The sequence below is a fragment of the Bactrocera neohumeralis genome, chromosome 4, assembly GCF_024586455.1.
Source record: "Bactrocera neohumeralis isolate Rockhampton chromosome 4, APGP_CSIRO_Bneo_wtdbg2-racon-allhic-juicebox.fasta_v2, whole genome shotgun sequence".
NCBI classification, from domain to species: Eukaryota; Metazoa; Arthropoda; class Insecta; order Diptera; family Tephritidae; genus Bactrocera; species Bactrocera neohumeralis.
In genome coordinates this window covers 12,635,451-12,657,024 of record NC_065921.1, presented here as the reverse complement: position 1 = coordinate 12,657,024, position 21,574 = coordinate 12,635,451, and the positions used below count along the sequence as shown (strand labels likewise).

The window sequence follows — 21,574 nt, the reverse complement described above, 5'->3', positions numbered from 1 at the left end:
GATTGAGGTTTTTATGTGCGATAACAAAAAACGCACATGTGCTCATTACATATCCTTTCGTGTCGTGTATGCTTTCATACCATGTGACTAATTGCGAAAGGAATTTGTTGCATTTTTTCTGATTAATATTTCTAATGAGCTAATGTTCATTATAATGTCGTCGTGGCGCCCACGTCGTTGTGCGAAACTCATTATTTTTCTTTTTCAGTATATTTTCCAAGAAGGTACTGCGGTTATATTTAGGTGTTTAATTACCAATCGGTGCTCAGGACATCTTCTGAACTACTTGTCCTTAGTGAAGTTCAGCTTGCGTTCAATCGTTCAGGTGCTTGTTGGATATTGTTCAATGGGTATTCTAATGGTAAGCCTGATCGACCTCATAACCTAACCTAACTTTATAGGTTCCTAGATTTAGTTGAATCGAAAATCAGAAGTTGGCATTAGCTCTAATTCAATTAAATACAGTTTCAATAATAGGATTGTTCTAAGCTGTTGAAGTGAGATCAATGTTATGATCGACCTCATAACCTAATCTAAATTTATGGTTCCTAGATTTAGTTGAATCGAAAATTCTAATTCAATTAATTCCAGTTTCAATAATAGTTAAATAAATTCGAAAATTTTGTCGTCTTATTTTTATTTTGAACTGTGTGGCAAAGCTGGATCGAACTTGCAATTATTGTTTTATAGTTTTTCATTTGTTGAACCAATATTTTATTTAGAATTCAAGAGAGTTATTGAAATAAAATTCTTTCACCCCCAAAGAATGATGCTGGGTCTTATTGAGCCTGAACTTAAATAGTTGAGAGGAAGCCAAAAATTATTTATAAAATCATATTGATCAATCCATATATCAATAACTTTTAATTATAATAAAGGATTTTTTAAATTTTTAAAATTCACATTCCACTCACGACTATCTAAAACCACTGTTCAATTACTCCCTCATTCTCTGTCCAGGGTCAAAATACACCTTAAGAATCTGTTTGTAATTGGAAACTCTTAACATTCCCTGAAGCTCAATTAAACTAATTCGCCCATAAATCCAAATTGGCCCCAAAAACATTTTCCTATTCTCTACTTTTTCTTTCTTAACCAACAATAAGAAATGTATCTGCCACAAAATTAATGGCATATTTAGCATCTATTCAGAAGATAAATAAAACGACACAATTGAAAGCATGCAAATAATCCCGTGACAAATAAGATTTCCACATGCAACATTTCTAACAGAAAAGTAAATAAATAAATAAACACAAGAAGAAGTAAACATTTTCGTATAAACTTCGTTTAGCTTTCAACACCCACACAATTTTGCCATTTCCGCTTTTCAAATGTGTGTGAGTTCACTTCTATGAGTACTTTTGTATGGCTTCATGGATTTCCTATGACAAAGCAATGAAAATAAAAACAACTCATAACCACAAAAACCGAAGAATTTATAATTTTTGAACACAAGCAAATATTTGTTTGTGCTGCCGTATGTGTTGGTAATAAATTGTGTAAATAGGCACACAAACGCACAGATGGCTGCTTATGTGCGTTTGTAATGCCTTTTGATGGATTGCGAAAAGTTGGCTGAATGAAAATTGTGAAAATTGAACAAACCACAATTTTACAAATCTCATAAGCGCCGGCATTCAAAAAGGAGGTGTAAAAGTGAGTCATAAAAGCGCACAGACAAACGGTATAACTGTGCATTGAGTGCAATAAAAAATTTAGTGATTCATTGTGGAACTACTTTTGTATTGGACTGGAAAGTGAATGACTTCTAAATCATAGAAAAAAGTTGAAAATTTTTCTAGTACTAGAATGGAAGACTTTTAGTTGAAAGCAATCTAGTGCTGGAGTTGATGACTCTCTTTGTCAGCAACAAGCTCTAAAAATCTCTGGAATAAGAGTAGATCGCATAATGAAGATCACCGAACTCTCAGAAAATTATGCATGCGTTAGAAATTCTAAACTTTGATTATATACTAGAAAGCCAGCTATATAACTCGCTTGTTAATTTCTAGAAAACATCTCGAAAAACTCTCAAATTTTGAATGGAGATTACCTGATATCTAAAGAAATTTAATAAATTTATATTATTTCGATGAGTGGTTGGATTCTTAGAGAGGTTTTTTGTTATGCTCCGTTTTTAATGTTTTATATATTTTTGTTAAATTTTTAGAGTTGATTCCTTCCAACAAATTGAAGGTCTTCCTCTTCTACTTTGATCTTCTACTTTCAGAGCTGAAGTGTTTTCGTCTAAACTATGTCAATTTCGTCGAGTATCTCATACACTTCAGAACCTTTCTCTCGAAAACCAGTAACGTCGACTCATCAGATGTTGTCATCGTCCATGCCTCTGCACCATATAACAGGACGGGAATAATGAATGACTTATAGAGTTTGTTTTGTTTGAGTTCTGTTCGTCGAGAGAGGACTTTTCTTCCCAATTGCCAACTCAGTCCAAAGTAGCATCTGCTGGCAAGAGTTATTCTGCGTTGGATTTCCAGGCTGACATTGTTTTAGCTGTTAATGCTGTTTCCAAGTTAGACGAAAACTTCAACTTCGAAGTTACGACTGTCAACAGTGACGTGGGAGCCTAGTCGCAAGTGCGACGACTGTTTGTTTGATAACAGGATATATTTCGTCTTGCCCTCGTTTACTGCTACACCCATTTGCTTTGCTTCCTTATCTAGTTTGGAAAAAGCAGAACTAACTGCGCGGGTGTTGGGGCCAATGATGTCAATATCATCGGCATACGCCAGCAGCCGTAAACTCTTTTAAAAGATTGTACCTTCTCTATTTAGTATTATTTTCTGCAGCAGCAGATTGAAGATGTCCCACGATAGGAAGTCGCCTTGTCTGAAACCTCATTTCGAACGGCTCGGAGGGGTCCTTCCCGATCCTGATGGAGCTTTTGGTGTTGCTCAACGTCAGTTTTCCAGTTAGTAAGATTTTCCAAAGGATTCGGAGTCAGAAAATTTACCTACCGAAATCTCTTCAAATATGCTAAAAAATACCATCTTTAGTTCTTTTGAAAAATTCTGTTATCAGTCATATTGTTCTCATATTATATGAATTATCTTAACAGTTTCGCTAAGATCACAGTCGAAAAGCACTTCATTGTACACTTCGAAAACCTCCATCTCTACTATTTATTCATTATCTTTCCTATCTCTTATTTCAATTCAATCGTATTTTGTATCTGTGTCTGGGATCCCATCTGCTGCAGTGTGGATTTGATTTCTTCATATTTTTTACCGAATAAGGCTAGAAGAGCCATCCTTATAAAAATTGTATGTGAAGACACCTTTGTCCACCTTTGTAATGCCAAACAAATGGGCATGTATCAAGGGCCCTTCATGTATTGTTCTCGAAAGAATTTCCTTTTAACGCTAATTCAAACTAGAGATGATTTCTGACCACATTATGATACAACTAGTACACCACCAAAAATCACTGCTTCTCGTTTGTGCATCTGCAATCGACAATTTACTGCCAATTTTCCACACCAACAAACACACACACCCTGTAACGAGGCATACAAACTTCCATTGGCTTTGATTATTATTGCCATTGCAATGTTTGTTGATATATGAGTATGCTTGTGAAGTGAAAATCCCAAAGATATCATAAAATATTATACACTGACCACCAAGTAGAGCAACAACAACAACAACAACAAGCACAACAGTAATACGAGCGAAAACAGCAAATAGCAATCTCAGCAATAATAAAGGAGTAACTCACAAGAAGCATATAAGTATGAATGTTGCATGTTGCATAGTACTTGCAGTACTTTTATCTACTCGAACTGTGGCATCGGCACATGAGTGTGGCAGACACATACACACACACGCACAGGAAGTTGTTGCAAGTGGCAGTTGAGGTGTGCGAGTTGCAACTCAAAAGTCTTGTGTAACGGTTAATGCGGAGTGTGCGGTGAAGCTGGCGGTGAAGGGAAGTCATTTAATTTATGAACATGCTCATAACTCTTTGACTTGGTGCCACATACAGAGTGCGAGCAGCAGTCAGTGGGCGAAAAGGCAGGAACACACGCACCCCCACACACACACATATATGCACAGTTGCGCGCGTGTCGGCATTCACAGATTGTCCATTCAGTTGTAAACTTATACGTATATTTGTATGTGTGTGTGTGTGTGAGTGTAAGCCCCAGTGACAATTTAAATGGTCTCTGCGGTGCATGGTGTTTTGACTCCAACAAAGTCGGCCGAGTCCGTTGTGACTCAATGAGGATACATTAAAAGAGTGCCTCAAGGGTAAGGGGCAAGTGATTGCACATATCAGAAACACATATACACACTCATAGGTTGGTTTTGGTTGAGCGAATGAAAAGCTGGCCAAAACTTTACCATTATTGTTGTTGCTGTTCTTGGTGTTGTTGTGATTATTGTTTGGGTCTTTTTTCGTGCTTCGGCTTTCGCTTTTGTTTCCAATGACTTTGATGTGTGTAATTTTATTGATTTACTGAGCAAGCGTGACCGACCGAATGCTATTCACATGACAGCGTCGTTTTGTGCATATGTATATTGTTTGCGTTTGTATGTGTGCTGTGTGAATAAAATAAACTTTTCTATAAATGCGAATTGATAATGTTAAGCGTGCATAAAGAAGCCTTTGGGGTTTGTTGTTTGATGTTTTTCATACCACTCGATTTTGTTACTTTTGTTTAATATGGTAAACTTGGGTTGAAAAGTGAAGCAGATAGATAGATGAGCATACATGTTTAAATACGAATAAAGGATCAAAAGATAAGCCGGGGCCTTTCCGTGTGTATTCATACGAACAGTAGTTTTGTTAATTGTCGCTAAAATTTTGGGCAAGGACTGGAGGATCGGAACTTATTCGTGAATTTTAGTAAGAAATTCTTTAAGAACTTGGGTATGTGCTCTGTGTTTGAATAATTTTTGTTTATATCATCTCATCATTGATCCGAATTGACAAAAAAAGTCTTTTAAATATTTAAAAAAAAATTATTGTAAAAGAGTTTTTTGTTTATGGTAAAAATCTTCATACAAACTTTTCGCGTTGCAAGCAAGCAGTTGCCAAACGATAAGGTGTATATGACGAACACTGTACCAGCACAGGTAAAAGAAAATAAGTATTTACCGAGTCGGATTGCGTACAGTCTAAATGGACCTGTCTGGGTCATATCAGTTGCCATTTGATCAGATGGTAAATATCCACTTAAAGTTTAGCATTTAATTGCCGTTTCATTCAGCTAGCCGTTTAGTAATAATTTTAGAAATTTAAAAGTTTTCTAATCTTCAATATTATGAAAAAAATATGCTTTTTACAAATTGAGTTCTAATTTTATGGGTTGAAAAAATTTTCCATTGAATATAAAGTATATTCTGTAAGGTATTGGGTTTACTGTTTCAAAAGACAAAAAAACCGAAATTTACTAAGCCATGAAATCCTAAAGAATGGAAGCGGCAATATCGAATATCTGGAAAAAATATCTGATTTTCACTTCCCAACTGCTTTCACCTTCCAAATTCCGCCATCAGACGACCACTGTTATTGGCTATGCAGAAAATTTTTGAAGGCACTGACAACTGCTAGTTTTTAAAATATTTGGAAAAATAACCCTTAATGCTGCTCTTATCAAAACAATTTGGCTTGACGTTAAAAAACTCTTGAAAACTTTACCAAAGAAATCATCACATTGTTCAGTGAAATAAAAAAAAATTATCTCTGTTGGCATGCCGGGAATAAATAAAAGAAAGTGCCCTCCACTAAGGAATAAAGTCAAATCTTTTTTAGAACTTCATGATATCTTTATGAAGACTTCATTTAGGAGAACTAACTAAGTATGTTTCGATTCGCAATTTCTTAAGGAAAAACTTTTACTTCTGCTGCTCTCAAGCTATAATATCTACCATGTGTGCAAATGTGTATATAAAGGGTGATCCATTTTGAGGTTTCCTACTTTTTCAAATTTCACAAATTTCAAATTTAATGGAAGAACATTCGATTTAACATTCTTTGACATTTATTTTTTTGAGATTATCTTTTTCAAATATCCGTTGAGACCAATTTTCGATGACTCGTTTGAGCATTTCGACGGCGGATAACACGCGGGATGTTTTGCTATAAGGCCTGAATCGAGGCGGCATTGTCCGCATAGACTTTAGACTTCATATATCCGCACAGGAAAAAGTCGAATGATGTGTCATCACGAGATCTTGATTGCCAATCGACAGTAAGTCACAAACAGGATATTGAAAAAAGCACCTCTACTTATAACTAAATCTAATATCGTAACCTGGCAGATTTTTCCAATATCTGAGGTTTCAGAAAATCATCGTCCTTTTGGGCAGCAGAGGATGCATGCACATTTTTAGATCGATATCTTTAGAAGTAAAATATCGTGTATATTTTATAGGCTATTTTCCTTCTGAGTGTTAAAAACTTTAAAATTATTTTTTTTTTATTATTTTACCGAAAATAACTAATTCAAAGTACTTATATACATACCACATATTTATGCAAAAACTATTTATATTTATTTAAAATGCTGATATAAATCTGCAACCACAAAAAGTTAATTCCTCCAATAATTGCTCTCTTTTCCTTACAGCTTTCCATGTGTGGCAAGTGAACCACAAATCTTGGAAATTGAAGGATTTACGACTTTTTGCGCACAAAGTGAATGTGAGACAAGCAAAAGAGCAAAGAGTGACGGATTTTCAAAGGGAAAACATAATTCCGAAGCTAAATGCAAAATAAAACAACAGCAAAAAGCGACATGAAACAAATGAACTACTGAGAAATAGCTGTCAGTGTTGTGTTTGATGATACTTTAATTATAGCTAAAAATATTAAAACAACAATTGTGCGCATGTGTGTGTGTGTTGGAATGCGTCTAATAGTGTTGAAGCGGTGCGCTCAAAGGCAACACTACTTCATTCACTAGCTATTCACGCCGCCAACTGTGTGTGCCGCGGAGCGCCTTGCTTGCTTTAATGTGATTTTTCTTGAATTTCTTTGAGCGCAATACAACCATAATAAAATGTCATTAGTGTCAAGAAATGATGAAAAATTGTGCGCGCAAAATATACTCGACAAGTGCTGCTGCTGCTGCAGCTGTGTAATTTAAAAAGTCACGTAAAAAACGTTGCAGTGAGTCGGTGAAACGAAAGGAAAAGAAAGAGAGAAAATAAAAGTCAAATGAAAAAGGAGTGAAAAGCGCGTCACGACAGCGCGGTGTGGTGTGGCAAGGCGGTGCCCGGCGGTATGTCGGCATGAGCAGGATAATACAGTGTGATTAATAACCAAAAACAACAGAAAGAGCGGGCAACAATGCATTGAGTGAGCGACCGCCGTTCACCGTTTTGCACTTAATACAACCGGAAACGGATGTATATGTTACGTGCAGGGCAAGCAGCCTAAAATGTTATTAATAATAATAATAAATTTTTGTATAAATTTTTTTGTGTAATTACAGGCAAACCAGTTTTTTAAAAAATAAGAAAAAATACAGTGAAAAAATGTGTCGTGAGTGAATTGCAAAAAATAAAATCAAAGAAAAGTCTTCAAATTCCATTAAAAAAGAAATGGTAGAAAGAAAGCAAAAATAATTGTGATCAAAACAGGCAGCGGTGCACAAAGTAAAGCTGCGAGCGAAAAAAGTGCGTATATAAAAATTACGCGAATCCAATAAAAACGAGCATATATCGTTGAGTCAAAGTGGTATAAAGTAAAAAATATTAATCAAATAAATATAAAAAAATCGCCACAGCAATAAGAGCACGCAGTTGGCAGCTACCTCGTCGCCACGTAGCACTTCACGGCGTCTCGCAGCATCCTTGCCACTTCGACTCCCCAACAACCAATTCCGAGTAGTATACCAGTGGCTGTCGCAAACACAACAACAACTGCGTTCATTGCCACGGCGGCAATCTCGCATTCATTCACATCTTCAGCGACTTATTGAGCAGCGACTTGCCACCGACTTCGTCGTCAACTACAACTCCAGCGCCGCCGTCGCTGTTGCTGTCGCCGTCGCCTTAACTCTGACTGCGACTGTGACTCTAAAATGGTCAAAATGGAATTTCTTAAAAGGAAACATTTTTCATTGTGGATTATAACGACATTTGTACTCGTGGCTGGCATTTTGGATGGTTGCGTCGGTCTGCAGGGCGTACCAACATGGATGTAAGTTGCACATTTGTATACATATTCATATACATATTTTATTTATATTTCTATTTGTATGCGTACGTGTATATGGTGTCATATTAATTCTCGTTGCTGTTTTTAGCAAGCGGCAACGCATTTTCCTTATCCACTTTTTTTATTATTGCGTACGCGGCGGAGACTGGTGTTAAATGCACGCAAATCCATATATTACTCTTTATTTTTATTTTGCGCTTTCACATTAAGCTTTAAGAATGTGCTGCATTTACAGCGAAGTGCGAAAGTATTGTGGAAGACGACAGCAAATTTGTAACTGCTTGTTGAAAATCTGAATAATTGCTTCGCTAATACCCGTTAAAATGCTGAAAATGCGGGAGTTTACGATGGGAATGGTACAGAAGATGATGACACAATAAAGAGAGCGTTGCAGTATCCGTGGGACAATTAGCAATTTGAAAAAGTAGAGCGGGACAGATGCTGTATATTTATTTTTACATGGATTCTTAAGGGGTTTTCTGGTCTAAAAATAAAAAAAATAAAAATATTTTGTTGCATTTTCAAAGTTTAATTATTCAGGAAATCTATAAAAGGATTTCTTAAAACTTGAATTATTTTTCGCGATATTTTGCTGACAAGGCACTTAAACTGGTTCGGCTTGAAGTGAAACTTTCAACGCGTTTTTCTCTATTTTTTACAAAACGATACCTATGATTTCTCAGGTTCTCCTATACCGTTTTGTTTGAAATATTTAGGGAACCTTGCTTATCGATTTTTTCATGTCTGGAATAAGCCGTATCTTCAAATTTAAATTTTTACTATTTTTAAAAAATTCGAAAGCGTCGAAAAAAGTGATGTAAATGTTATCGCCAGTTAGTTCCAGACATTGCGACGTTATTTTATATTAATAACTGATTTTGTTTTTGATTTCAGATTGCTAGCAGAGTTGAAATCGTGGGTGTGGTCATATGCCAGTTTTTGAGATCCCCTCTTTATCAGCTGCTAATTTTTAATTTTTTTCCTATATTCTTGTTATTATATTAAATTACGAATAATAAACACGAAAAATAATATTTACATTTTTTACGCGACTTCAAAAATTATCTAAAATGCATGCCTTTAGACTAGAATACCCCCTTAACATAAAGTTCTACCCTTAAACTTTGCTGCGCCAAATGTGAACATAATTTTCCTGAATTGTTTAAAATTAATATTTTTAAGTTTTTAATGTAGAATATTTCTAACAAACACGCCAAAGGTTTCCCCAATTTTAATGTATTTGCTAAAGGTTTCGGGAGTGATAATATTATATTAGTATTATGGCCTCAGTCGACTCGTAACGCATTGCTCTGGGTATATACATATATATATTTTTGAGTTACCGGAGAACTATTTCTTTTACAGGTGGATAGGCGATCAGGAACCTCGCTACATACTGCTACTCTCATAATTAATTAAAATAAGCGACCTAAATAACTTTTTGTACCAAGGTTATGGAGCAGTAATTTTTCTTGACACAAATTTCCAAAAAAAAAATTGTTGCAAAATAAGAGTGGGTACATTTTGTCGTTAAGATATGAGGTATCTAAATCGATCTCCTAAATTTCTTCACAACTCTTTCAAGCTTTACATGGTATTTTTGGTACGAGTATTTCAACTTTAGCTTACCATCTAATCAAATTTGACTCATTGAAGGCCGTCGAAAATTTGCCTTATGCGAGCTGCTCATCCACATGTTATGGATCGACCCATTCGTCAATCCTAGAATCGTACCAAACCAACCAACCTGGATCTTTTAAAAGAGGACTTCGAGCACAGGTTGCAAAAGCGATGCTTGAAAACATAGTTAAAGACCATTCCTTCTTAAACCCTATAATTGCTGACAAGATGTCAGTTTATGAATATAACGTCGAAACTGTTCAACAATCTAGCGAATGGCGTCAAAAAACAAAGCAATATTCATCGTTTACTTTTATTATCGCGATATGGGTCAAAATGAATTCGTTCCACAGAGTTAAACGGTCAATAAGGAATAACACTTGGTTTGTTTTGAGGTGCCTATGTGAAGCAGTTCATCGTAAACGACCAGATTTGTTCTCGTCGTCACATTCTAACATGATTAGCACTCACTTTTGCTACACACGAAACAACAGCCATCGCCCAGCCACCATATTTGATAGGCAGCGCTGCTGAGGTTTACTATAACAGGTGTATGGAAAATATAGTAGGTTGTTGGCGTGTCTATAATGGTCAAAAGATGAATATAGGAGGGCATTTTTTTGTCAGTGTGTCTGAAATTAGATGTGATGGTAGCTGGAAAATCTTGGAGTTAAAGAAAATATGTCGAAAATGCTAAAATGTGTACTCTCAGTAAAACGTTTTCTGTTTTTCAACAATTGCATCAAAAAATCTTGATGGTTTTAGAACGGTACGCATATGATCGTTATTAACACAATTCGATACAAATTGCGAATAGTGTTATCAAACAACACTTGTTATTTATAAGTTTTCGATTTAGAAACACTTTCATGGGAACTTTCAGAAGTATTTCATAGTTTTGTAACTCGAATCCACACCATTTATTCTACTTGTTGCAGACTTGTGACCTGACATGAATAATATAATAACACTTTTAATTAACAACTTTAAGCCAGCGTGTAAAGCGATTATCCCGACATGCAAATTTGTACATAGCTTCCTTCTAATACTCTCTTTTTAAAGCTACCACACAATTTCCGACCGCAAGCAAAGTGGTGTATCAACCTATAATAAAATATAATACAAACTAGTAAATGCAATTAATTAACAATTTTATGATTATAAGCTTTTAAAACGTACAAATTTTCTAAATTCCTTTTTATTGCTTATGCGCACACATACAAATAAGCTATAAGCTTTATACTACATCGCTGGATATTTATTTCATATCATGCAACAAAGACCATGAGCGTCGGTATGTATGTATGTATATGTGTGCATATAGCAGTCAAGCAAATGCAATGCATTAGAAAAAGACTTTCTTTATCGCTCCCCATGCACCGCCGCTGCACTGCTCTGCTTCAACAACGCACACACACATATAGAAACAGAAAGGAAAGCGGAGAACTTGCCAGAGCGAAGTGGAATAGAGCAGAGCAATCACGCACAGCATTAATTTTCAAATTTTATGATTTTAAGCAGCATCCCCCCTATCTCTATCGGAGCTGCAGCGTGCGGTGGACACGTACATATGTATGTATGTGTGTACATTTATATACATATGTGTGTATGCATTGGTATGCATAGGTATTGCCGCTGGAAGCTACAACTTCGTGACTTGTGAGCGTTAGATGCTAAGTCCATTGCAGTGTTGCAGCTAACTTTTCTGGCGCATTAAAGCGCTTGGGTGCTATTAAACTGCATGTTGTTGTTATTGTTGTTATATTTGTGGTGCCAAAGCCGAGTGCAGGGCGTAGCTTCTACACATGTTATGCTAGTCTGATATGTGCATGTTGCTTGCAGTGGTAACACTGGTATGCAACATAATGGTTGTCAATGGTGTTGTTGTTGCTGTAACAATCACTTTTAAGTGGCATAGTTGAGCGGATCATGACACTTTGCTCCAGCTTTTATTTTGACTTTGCGCATTTACATCCTTTTTGTTGTTTTTGTTATTGTTAACATTGCCACAAAAGCAGTGTAACGCATTGATGCCACCAATCGGGTGCTAGCTAAATGCTGTCGGTAACAACAGATTTGTGGGCATAATCATATTTAGTGGCTTATGTGCATACCGTATACTCACATATATACAAACATACACACAGACACATGCTTATCTACTCAAATAACAAATATTAACCATTGGAGGTGTGTTGGTGCACCACATATTTATCATTGGCCACGAGGCATGTGAGCGCACTGCAACGCTGCTAGTCGTTGTACATCTATATCTATATACTTACATATGTATATGAATTTATATATATGTACCCACTAAAGCATTTATCGCTGCTTGTCTCTGGTTTTTATGTGCATGCGTTATGGCTTACGGCTGCTGCAACAAGTGGTTGCACATACGTGCAGCATGCGCGCATGTGACATTGCGAGTGGCAAGGCCGCTTTGAGTGCTTGTCTCTGTTCTCATTACTATTGCTGCGAGCACGCCTTCTGGCAAACGATAATGACACTGTTAATTTGCTTGTTTTGCTGCGATTTTATGCGCTGTTAAATGTTCAATAAATTACTGACGGGCGTTGAGTTTTTGTTTGTTGTTGGTACTCAAGTGGGTGGTGATTTTCCACACCTACTACATTTAAACATGGGGTAATTAAGTGAATATTGTAGATCTTTGAATAATTCAAGGAATCGCAGTTACTATTATTTATTTGTATATTAAGATAATTTAAGATTTAGTTATGATTTTTCTACTGAATTTGTGCTTGGCTGGGGCCGTCGTAATTTTGATCCTTATGACATCTGCATTTAAAAATATTTTTATTAAGCAGAAGAACATTTTCGACACAAAAGTCCTTTAAAAATTGATTTTGTTGATGGTTTTTTGTTTTGTTAATTTTAAGGACAACACCTCGTGTGACAGCCTAAAAGCGATTTGTAGGAATTAAAACAAAACTCAATATCAATAATTTTTAAATATTTTTTGTGTAGATATAAATTTTAGGAAAACTCAATGAAATTCTCGTAAGAAGAAAATTCGGGTACAACCGATCTCTAGTAAAAAAAGTCAGTGCTGCAGTGATTCTAGTCTTCTCCATAGATGAAACTTAAAAAAAGCCTTTAACAGAAACTCTTGTCTTTGCAACGTTCTAATAAGAGTTGAATTTTTCTCAAAATTTGCATCGCTTTTGGCTAAGCAAAACTCGACTTTTTTCAGATCATAAACTGGTAGGTCACTGTACGAAAAAGTCAAAAATTTACAATTAATTATTCCTGAAAAATAATTAATTTTACAACAGGCAGGTCTTTGTAGAAAAAATTGGTAGCATTTGGATTATTTGTCTCTGAATAATCATTTAAAAGATCGTCTCAGTGTGAAATTTTCGAAAAATCAATTTTTTTGTTGCACTATCGGATAGTGTATAATGTGTTAAACATTCTCTCAAATTTTGAAATCAAAATTCAATTTATTGCGGTCGCTACAACGTTTCTTGTAGAAAGTCAACAGAGTGGGGAACATAGCAACTCCAAACTTTAAACGCGTTTTTCTCAGGATGGTGCTTTTCAAAATAGTTTCCACTCTCAAAGGAAGAGATTAGAAGATATCTAGTTCCAATTTGGAGAAATCTTTTTAACGTCATTCGGTATCGCGTTATTATGTGTTTTTTTAAATCTTCCTATTTTTTTGACGAAAAGCTGTCGAATTCAATACTTTTTGTTCAAACCGTCGCCATTTTGTCAAATTTCAAAAAATCAGAAAAACTTCCATAGCGCGATAGGGACTTTCGTACAGATTAATAATCTCTTTGAAATTTTTGTTTCAGATCAAAATTGCGGCCGCAATCGTGGACATCGTACAGGACCTTTTTTTATGTGTCATTTCAACCCTTAAGCAAATACGAAAGAAGCTGTTTCGAGAAGTTTCATTTACTTTGATATTTGAGTTTTTCTCATAATTGAACACAAGACAGGAAGTTATCATATAAATATTACATACATATAAGGTGTTTTCTTAAGTAAGCAGGACTTAAAAAAAAAGAACAAATGGCTTTTTCGGCCAAATCAATTTATTTTATTCAAAATAGTCTCCTTCTGCTTCAATACAGCTTTTTGCACGGTCCAAAAGCATTTCGAACGAGTGTTTTAGCTCGTTGGCCGGTATGGACGAAAGTATGCCGGTGGAAGCCTTTTGAATGGCCTCTACGTCTGCATAACGCTTTCCTTTCATGGGCAAATGCATTTTTCCGAAAAGGAAGAAGTCGCGCGGTACCATATCAGGTGAATACGGGGAGTGTTTAATGGTTAAAATGTGATTTTTGGTCAAATAATCGGTCACAAGCGTCGAGCGATGAGACGGATTCTGAGCAATTTTTGGTCGTCAGTCAATTTGTGCGGAACAAACCGGGCACACACCTTCCGTATGCGCAATTGTTCACTCTGCTACGGGATAGACAATCATCGCCATAAACTTGTTTCATCAATGGAAACGTTTCGGTAAAAGTTTTACCGATTATAAAACCAAATTTAATATTGGCTCTTTGTTCGAAGCTCATTTTCGCAGCGATAGCACAAACATACTGACACTTAAAACGCCACTTGCCAATTTATGCTTGAATAATTATATTTATATATTTCGAGTTCCAAGTTTTGTACAGTTACCGGTGTTTTGTATATGGCTTTGTATATAAGAAGTTGGGAAAATGATGGATCTGAACTTTTTAGCTCCGAATCCGATAACCTTAAATTAATCTTAAGATACGTGTATATAATATGCAGATGCCTACTGCCAAGTAACAAGTCGTTAGAAGGCAGTCCTTTCGGATAGCCAAGACATATCAATGAAATCTCGAACCAAGATTTATCAATGTCTGCGAATCTCGTGCTTCAGTACACAACTTGAATTTTGCCATCAAGCATTTTGAGGTGATATTTTAGTGATCCTGAACATAAAGTATGCATAAATTAAGGTATGGGTAACATCAATTAAATTATAAATTCTTGTTTCTTCAAACTTTCTACTAAGCTCTCTCCATACTCATAATATACGGTTTTTGCGAGCAGTCTTAATTTTATTGGTTAAAAATCAGCGCTATTGTAATATCTTTGATGAGATCGTAAAAAATTCTCCCTCATATTGCTTCAAATATTGTGTCCAACCGTTTTAGAAACTGTCACTTATGTATATACTTTATCTAAGTGATTTAATATTTGTTAAGTAATATTAATATCTTTAGCAGTATGACCATTCTTGAGTAATCTAATATACGTACTAAATTAATTTCAATTATTTCCACACTTGAATACATTCTACATAAATTACTCTATATAATTAGTTGGAGTCTTTCATTTCCACATTATAAATGGTTATATAATTATAATTTCTTTATTGCAAACTCAACACTTTAGTAGCCGGGAACACGCCTTTAGATTTTGCCCGAGATAAGAACGAAAAATTAGGTCAAGCATACTTGAGCTTAATTAGAAATGTTGATATGCAGGCATATACCATACCCCCTCTGCATACCTATCTACCTACTATAATTAATTTTTGTGTGTGACTGCTACTAGCGTCGACTCAGCCAGTGCGCTTACAATTTCAGTGCGTATTAATGAATTCATTAAGTATAATAATATGCTTTTGTACATACTAAATGTGTGTATTTGTGTGCTAGTTGCTATAATTTTCACTAGTCAACAGCACAATATAATGAATGCATTCCTTTTCCATTTAACTAACTCGCACTTGTGTAGATACTGAGATACAATGCGGCTAAGCTCTAGCTGCTGACATTAAGTGTAAAATATTGTAAACTAAAATGCCTAGAATGTGTTGTAAGTTGAAAGTTACTACGTTGGTATATAATCACCGGGTATTCAAAGTTGTTGGAACTTACGCAGAGAGCTATATGGACTTGTGAAACGGCACGCACAGCTGCTAATAACCATATTCATTGTATGTACGGCTTTGAAAAACCTTAATACTGTACGGTATTTCTGTTCTAGCATTGAGCTTAATTAATTAAACATTTAATTTGCTAAGTTACTAAGCACTACCTTAGCTACAACTTTGATAACTTTTGTATTCACACAATTTCGGGGTTGGCATGCAGTGGGGATTAAAAGCTGCAGGCGTTGCATGCACGCATGGCTTACACACTATTATATAAAAGGCATGTTATATACTCTCACCAGTATTTGTATCAGGCAGGTCCGTTTTAGTTTCAAGTTTCTCTATGCATAAGCATGATTCTCCCCTAAGCACCTTAATATGCTTACGTACTTTGCTTACTTTTGAGCGAGAAACTTCGTGAAAACACAAATTTCAAAACGCACAGCTATAAGCGCTCAGTATGTAGTGCTTTTCGTGCCGCTTGCCACATTGGCACTTCATTCATAATGACAAAGAAAGCATTAATCATTTGGCAGAAAGTCTTTGCATTTGTTATAGAAAATGAAGGCGTCACTCACGTCAATTTTAGTAAAGGTCTTAACATGCTCATATATTCATTTTGGTATGTCAAATATTTTCATAAAACATATTTTTCAACTTATGATTTTACGGTATGAAAATTATGTAGAGTCGTAGTTTTCAAATGTATTTATTTATAAAGGGATGTGACCCATCTAACATTAGAATGATGAGAATAAATGAAAGAGTTCGCCACAAACGTTAAATATTTATCCTGTTTTAAGAGCACAAAACCTAGTTTTAATACTGTCAAACCAAGTTCTCAACTTTACTTTTTACTATCCCTGGAAAGAATTGATTTGAATAATATTTTTTTAATATAATTATATTATATATATTTTTAATATTTATTGCGAAAATCAACGCGTAATTTCAAACAAATATCGGGTTTCGCTTTAAACTCTGTTCAATTCTATTTTGCCAATATGTATCTGTGAGCAAAAATTAGTAAGACTTTTGAATTTAAATTTCGCGCGAAAAGCCATTCGTCGAAATTTTTTCCTAGGTTAGTATGACTGTCAATGATATCAGTGCCAAATGTCACTTCAAAATGATCATTAGTGTTTAGTATACGCCTGTCTTTCTGAAGTACATGAAGTGCAGTCGGCGATTTTTATGATGAGTGTAATTTAGTGTACGATATCAAATTTCTGGTGCCGAAACGTTCAGAATGTTTGAAAAGGCCTTTGGTGATATTTGTTTGTCGCGAGAAAGTGTTTTTGATAAAAATTATTCAATGTGGGTCGAGAACGCGTTGATGACGAACCAAGTCCAGGACGGCCACAAATCAGAATCGGCAATTAATTGTCAGAGACCTTACTGGACTCGTTAGAATATCGGAAGTATCAGTGAAAACCATTTTGAAAGATCATTTGGGTCTAAGAAAAGTGAAAGCACGATTGGTTCCAAAATCACACTATTTTCTCGAAAAAAGTTAATTAATATTTATGAAAAAATGCTTTCCGACTACCAGGATGTCATGAAACGTTTTATTACTGGCGATGAGACTTGAATCTATGCTTAGGACTCAGAAGCAGACGATTAATTCTCCGAATATCGTAGCAAAGTTGAGCCGAACCAGAAAGAACCACTTCAAAGAAGAAACGAACAACAAGGAATATGAATTATTTGAATATTATTTGAGTGTTGTTAAGGCCGGAATGATGGGCCGATACAATAATCTACCGTTGCATACTGCGTTAATACTTCGTGAGTTTGTAAACAAGTTTTCACCCAATATTGTGCTCCGAGCACCATTCGCCTGATTTAGCTGCATGTGACTTCTGACTATTCAGCAAACTCAAAAGAACGCTGCGGCGAAACCGTTTAGAATCAATTGAAGGTATTTCGGAAATTGACTTTAACAACTGTTTCGAGGATTGCAAAAAAAAAAAAAACGTTGGCGCAAAAGTATTGGGGCTAAAGGGGATTACTTTTAGGTGATCGACATAGATTTTGAAGAATAAATTAGGAATTTTAAACTTATGAACAAAGTCTATGTGTTTTCAACGTAAGAATCTTGCACAGTTTAAAAATGGATATATCAAACCCATGCCACCTTTAAAACGTTTCTTCTGATAAAATTTTTGAATCCGCAATAATGCATTTCCGAACTTTATTTGAAGTACCAATGCCAGCTATTTAAGGATTTTTTATAAAGATATCATCAAATCTACTCCTCGAGAATGGTCTTAAATCTTATTTGCTATATTTGTAATTAAATTTTCTATTAAAATTTCAATACGTTCCTCTACAATTGTACTCATATATAATTGAATGTTAGCCTACTTTCACAAACTTACTTTTCGTGCTCCCAAGGAAAAATACTTGCGGTTTGGGAACCACTGCATATTTAAGTTATTGCATTACATTGCGTAAGTATCTGTTTATAGTTTCTTATGTGCTTCGAAAAGGATGAGCCGGTAGGAAAAACTTAGTTTTTAGGACCACTCCAGATTTTACTATAATTATTATTTTTTATTAAACTAATTTGTGTACATGGATATCAGGTATGGAATATCAGACCAACTAACATAAATTGGGTTACCGTTTGAAATTTTAACATCGATAAATAATGATTTTTTAAATAGTACATAGCATGTCAACGTTAGCATTGTTAAAAGAGTTTAATCGAAGTATTCATACAATTTGTATACCATGAACAGAATGCATCAAGATTGTATATAAACCTAAAAATTATTATAATATATAAATGATCAGTGTGCTGAGTCGATTTAGCCATATCCGTTCGTCTGTTCATCGCGAAATCGATTCTCAGTTTTCGAGATATCATTATGAAATTGTGTATTTCTCCCTTTCTATCCATGAGACAAATAATTTTTCGGAACCTTCGATTTCGGACTTGTATAAGATACAGGTAAATTTTGATAAAGTTGACAAAAGAACTGACCGATCAAACTCAATAGAAATCTAATCAAAAAAAGTATTTTTTCTTTATTAAGTAACCTTATATAGATTTGCACGTCGTTTATATCAAACACATGGTTAGAAAAAAGCAAAATGTTTACTTTGGATCCAAACTCTTGGTCAGAAACGTTTTTAAATTTAGTTGGATATAGTTGCTATTTTTATTGGGAAATATAAAAATATTTTGGAGTAAATAGGTTCTAGGCTCGTGAATATTCTTTTTTGTAAGGAACTTTTCTTTTTTGAAAACTTGCTTGGTCAAAAATTAATTTTTTATTATTTAAAGACTGAGTCAATTGAGGCAATGTCAGCTAAAATGATGTCACGAACTTCAAAACTTCAGTTGAAGCGCGATATTCATTTTCTTGAGCTTTTTTTCATATTTTTAAATTTTATTAGGGATATATGAAAGCACATCTGCAGTTTTTTCCGACAGGGTATTCTATATGTCTTCGTACATACGTTTGACATGGCATCGCATTTCATCTCGGTAAAAGTTTTCAATAAAGAAAGTAAATTAATTAAAATTGTTTTCTGTTGTCTCTGGAACTAGAACAGTCCATTGCAAATACAAACATGCTTTTGCAAATGCACACTTACTATGTATGTGTGTGTGTGTGAGTGCACATAAATACGTATTACGTACTTATGGACATGTGTTGGCGCCAATCACAATTACAAAAGTACACACCGGCTCGTAGACGAATTTCCGCTCTACTACACTAACAGTTTCATTAAGTGCTATCAAATACTGACACAACACACAAACACACTCATACACAGATAAACATGTGTTGCATTTGTGTGACGTGAATAAATAGAGGAGTGGCGCGCAGGGGGCGTGATTGAGTGCAGAGGGCGCATGCAAAATATGGCGAATGAGTATCTGTTTAAATTTGCCAAAGCTGCATACACCTACATACATAATCACATACCTATATACAAACAGAAAAGTATATGATCAGTTGCATGTAGGCGGCATTGTTTGCTTGCCGTTTGCAATTGCAACACTGTTGCTGCCCTGTTAAATATTAATGTGTACGTTCGTATGCCTGTGTATGGGTGATGGCGCACGTGGCGCTAGCAGTCGATAGAGATGTAAGAATCCACGAGCAAAAAGTTTGTGCGCAAATATTTGCAACAAATCAAATACACACAGGCACTGAGATACACACACACTCGCTTAACTGTACTGCAATGGGCCATGCCATATAACAGAAAGCTGTGGCGCAACAGCAATGAAATTGTTTGCAAAACTTTGCTGCACCTGCTTTGTTGCAAGCAGCAGTTACGAATATCAGAATGACAAGGCTGCGCACTCGCTCGACGACAAGTTGCAAAAATTCACATAAAATAGTTAAAAAAGCGAATGCAAAGTAAAGGCAAAAGTGTGCTTTTAATGAACTCGTAGCTAACTAACAATTTTCCATTTAATTTTTCACTTTCTTTTACTCTGCCATTCCATGATTAGTGAGGCAAAGTAATTTAAATATTTGAGGTTATGCAACAAACTGAAAAATAAACTGCAAAAAAAGAATGCACAAACAACCCAACCGAACTCAACAACTTGCGCATACAAACATTAATAAAATATTTTCGCAAACGAAACTGAAAATGAGTTCATAAAAAGTTACCATTGAAAAGTACAAAACGCACTCCGCACATTTACCTTTCGTGAAAACATACGTGAACATAGAAGTACATACAATTTTCTAGCATCAAAAGTAGTTGGAAATCCGTTAAGTGCTTACATGTATGTATTAACGTATGTGTGTGTGTGTGTGTGCTGGAAAACGGCGAAAATATATGGCATTGCGTGTGTTCGTGCCACATATTCCCCTAAAGCAGGTTAAGCGGCCTGAAAGGATTTCGCTTGCAAAGCAGACTCTCTCGCAGTTGTTGCTATTGTTGTTGTAGTTGCGCATAACTTCAATAGCAGCCACATTTTGCAAAGTAGTTGCGAAAATTTCCAACTTCAACATCATCATTATAATCATCATCAGCACGCCAGCGCCAGCGCTAACGGCAGCGGCATCGGCAACATAACCACACAAGCGTGCAACAACATTACTTGACAGTGAAAAAAATGCATTAAAAAAGTAAAAGTGCTTTCCTGCCACGGCAGTCAGTTGCAAATGTTGCTACATGGCAATGTTGTAAGTTCAACTATCAATGTGTAGGCACTTGTAGAGCAACGCAAAGCGCACAACTGTTGCAAGTGATTTACAACATGTCAACGTTGACGAATTGATGACCTTGTAGGGAGTGTGCATAGCACATATACATATGTAACTTGCATATAGCAGTTGAATGTTTAGAAAATGAAAAAGTTTGTATGTTATTGATAAAATATGAAGGAATAAAATTTGAAAAGAGTTATAAATTTGCGAGAAAATAAAAACTTATTATTTATGTGTAATGGTAAAAAATTATTATGGAAAAAATATAAATAATTAGAAAATAAGAAAAGAGACGTCAACTTCGGTTGCACTGGAGATATAATACCTTTAACACGTGTATTTTTTTATCATACAGAAGGGTATGAAAGGATTCTTACCTGGATTGTATTCGTCATTTTGTATGATTGAAATAATTTATATGTTCTTTATAGGGTCTCCGATGTTTCCTTTTGGATGTTACAAACAGAACAGTAGACCTAATACGAGTAGCTTAGAAAAATATTGTAAAATGAGAAACCCTCGTCCCTTTTGGCAAAATTCTGGAACAGTCGATTTTCATAAGCTTTTTCTGAGGTTTTTCATAAGGAAAATAATTCGCCATAGACAAGAAAGAGCTTCTGGCGAGTAACTATAGATGTGTGTGTGCTTGACGTTGTCCTGATGGAAAACAATTCATCTCTTACTGGCC

The 21,574-nt window shown here is 35.3% G+C and overlaps 1 protein-coding gene across 1 annotated transcript in view; it reads left to right on the top strand.

The window, feature by feature from the left end:
- The window catches only part of LOC126755643 (protein Wnt-5), a 239,053-nt gene that overhangs the window by 63,215 nt on the left and 154,264 nt on the right, over window positions 1-21,574 (top strand). The window contains 1 exon segment of the mRNA XM_050468356.1: window positions 7,466-8,175. Coding sequence (XP_050324313.1) covers window positions 8,057-8,175 — 119 coding nt within the window. The 5' untranslated portion in view covers window positions 7,466-8,056.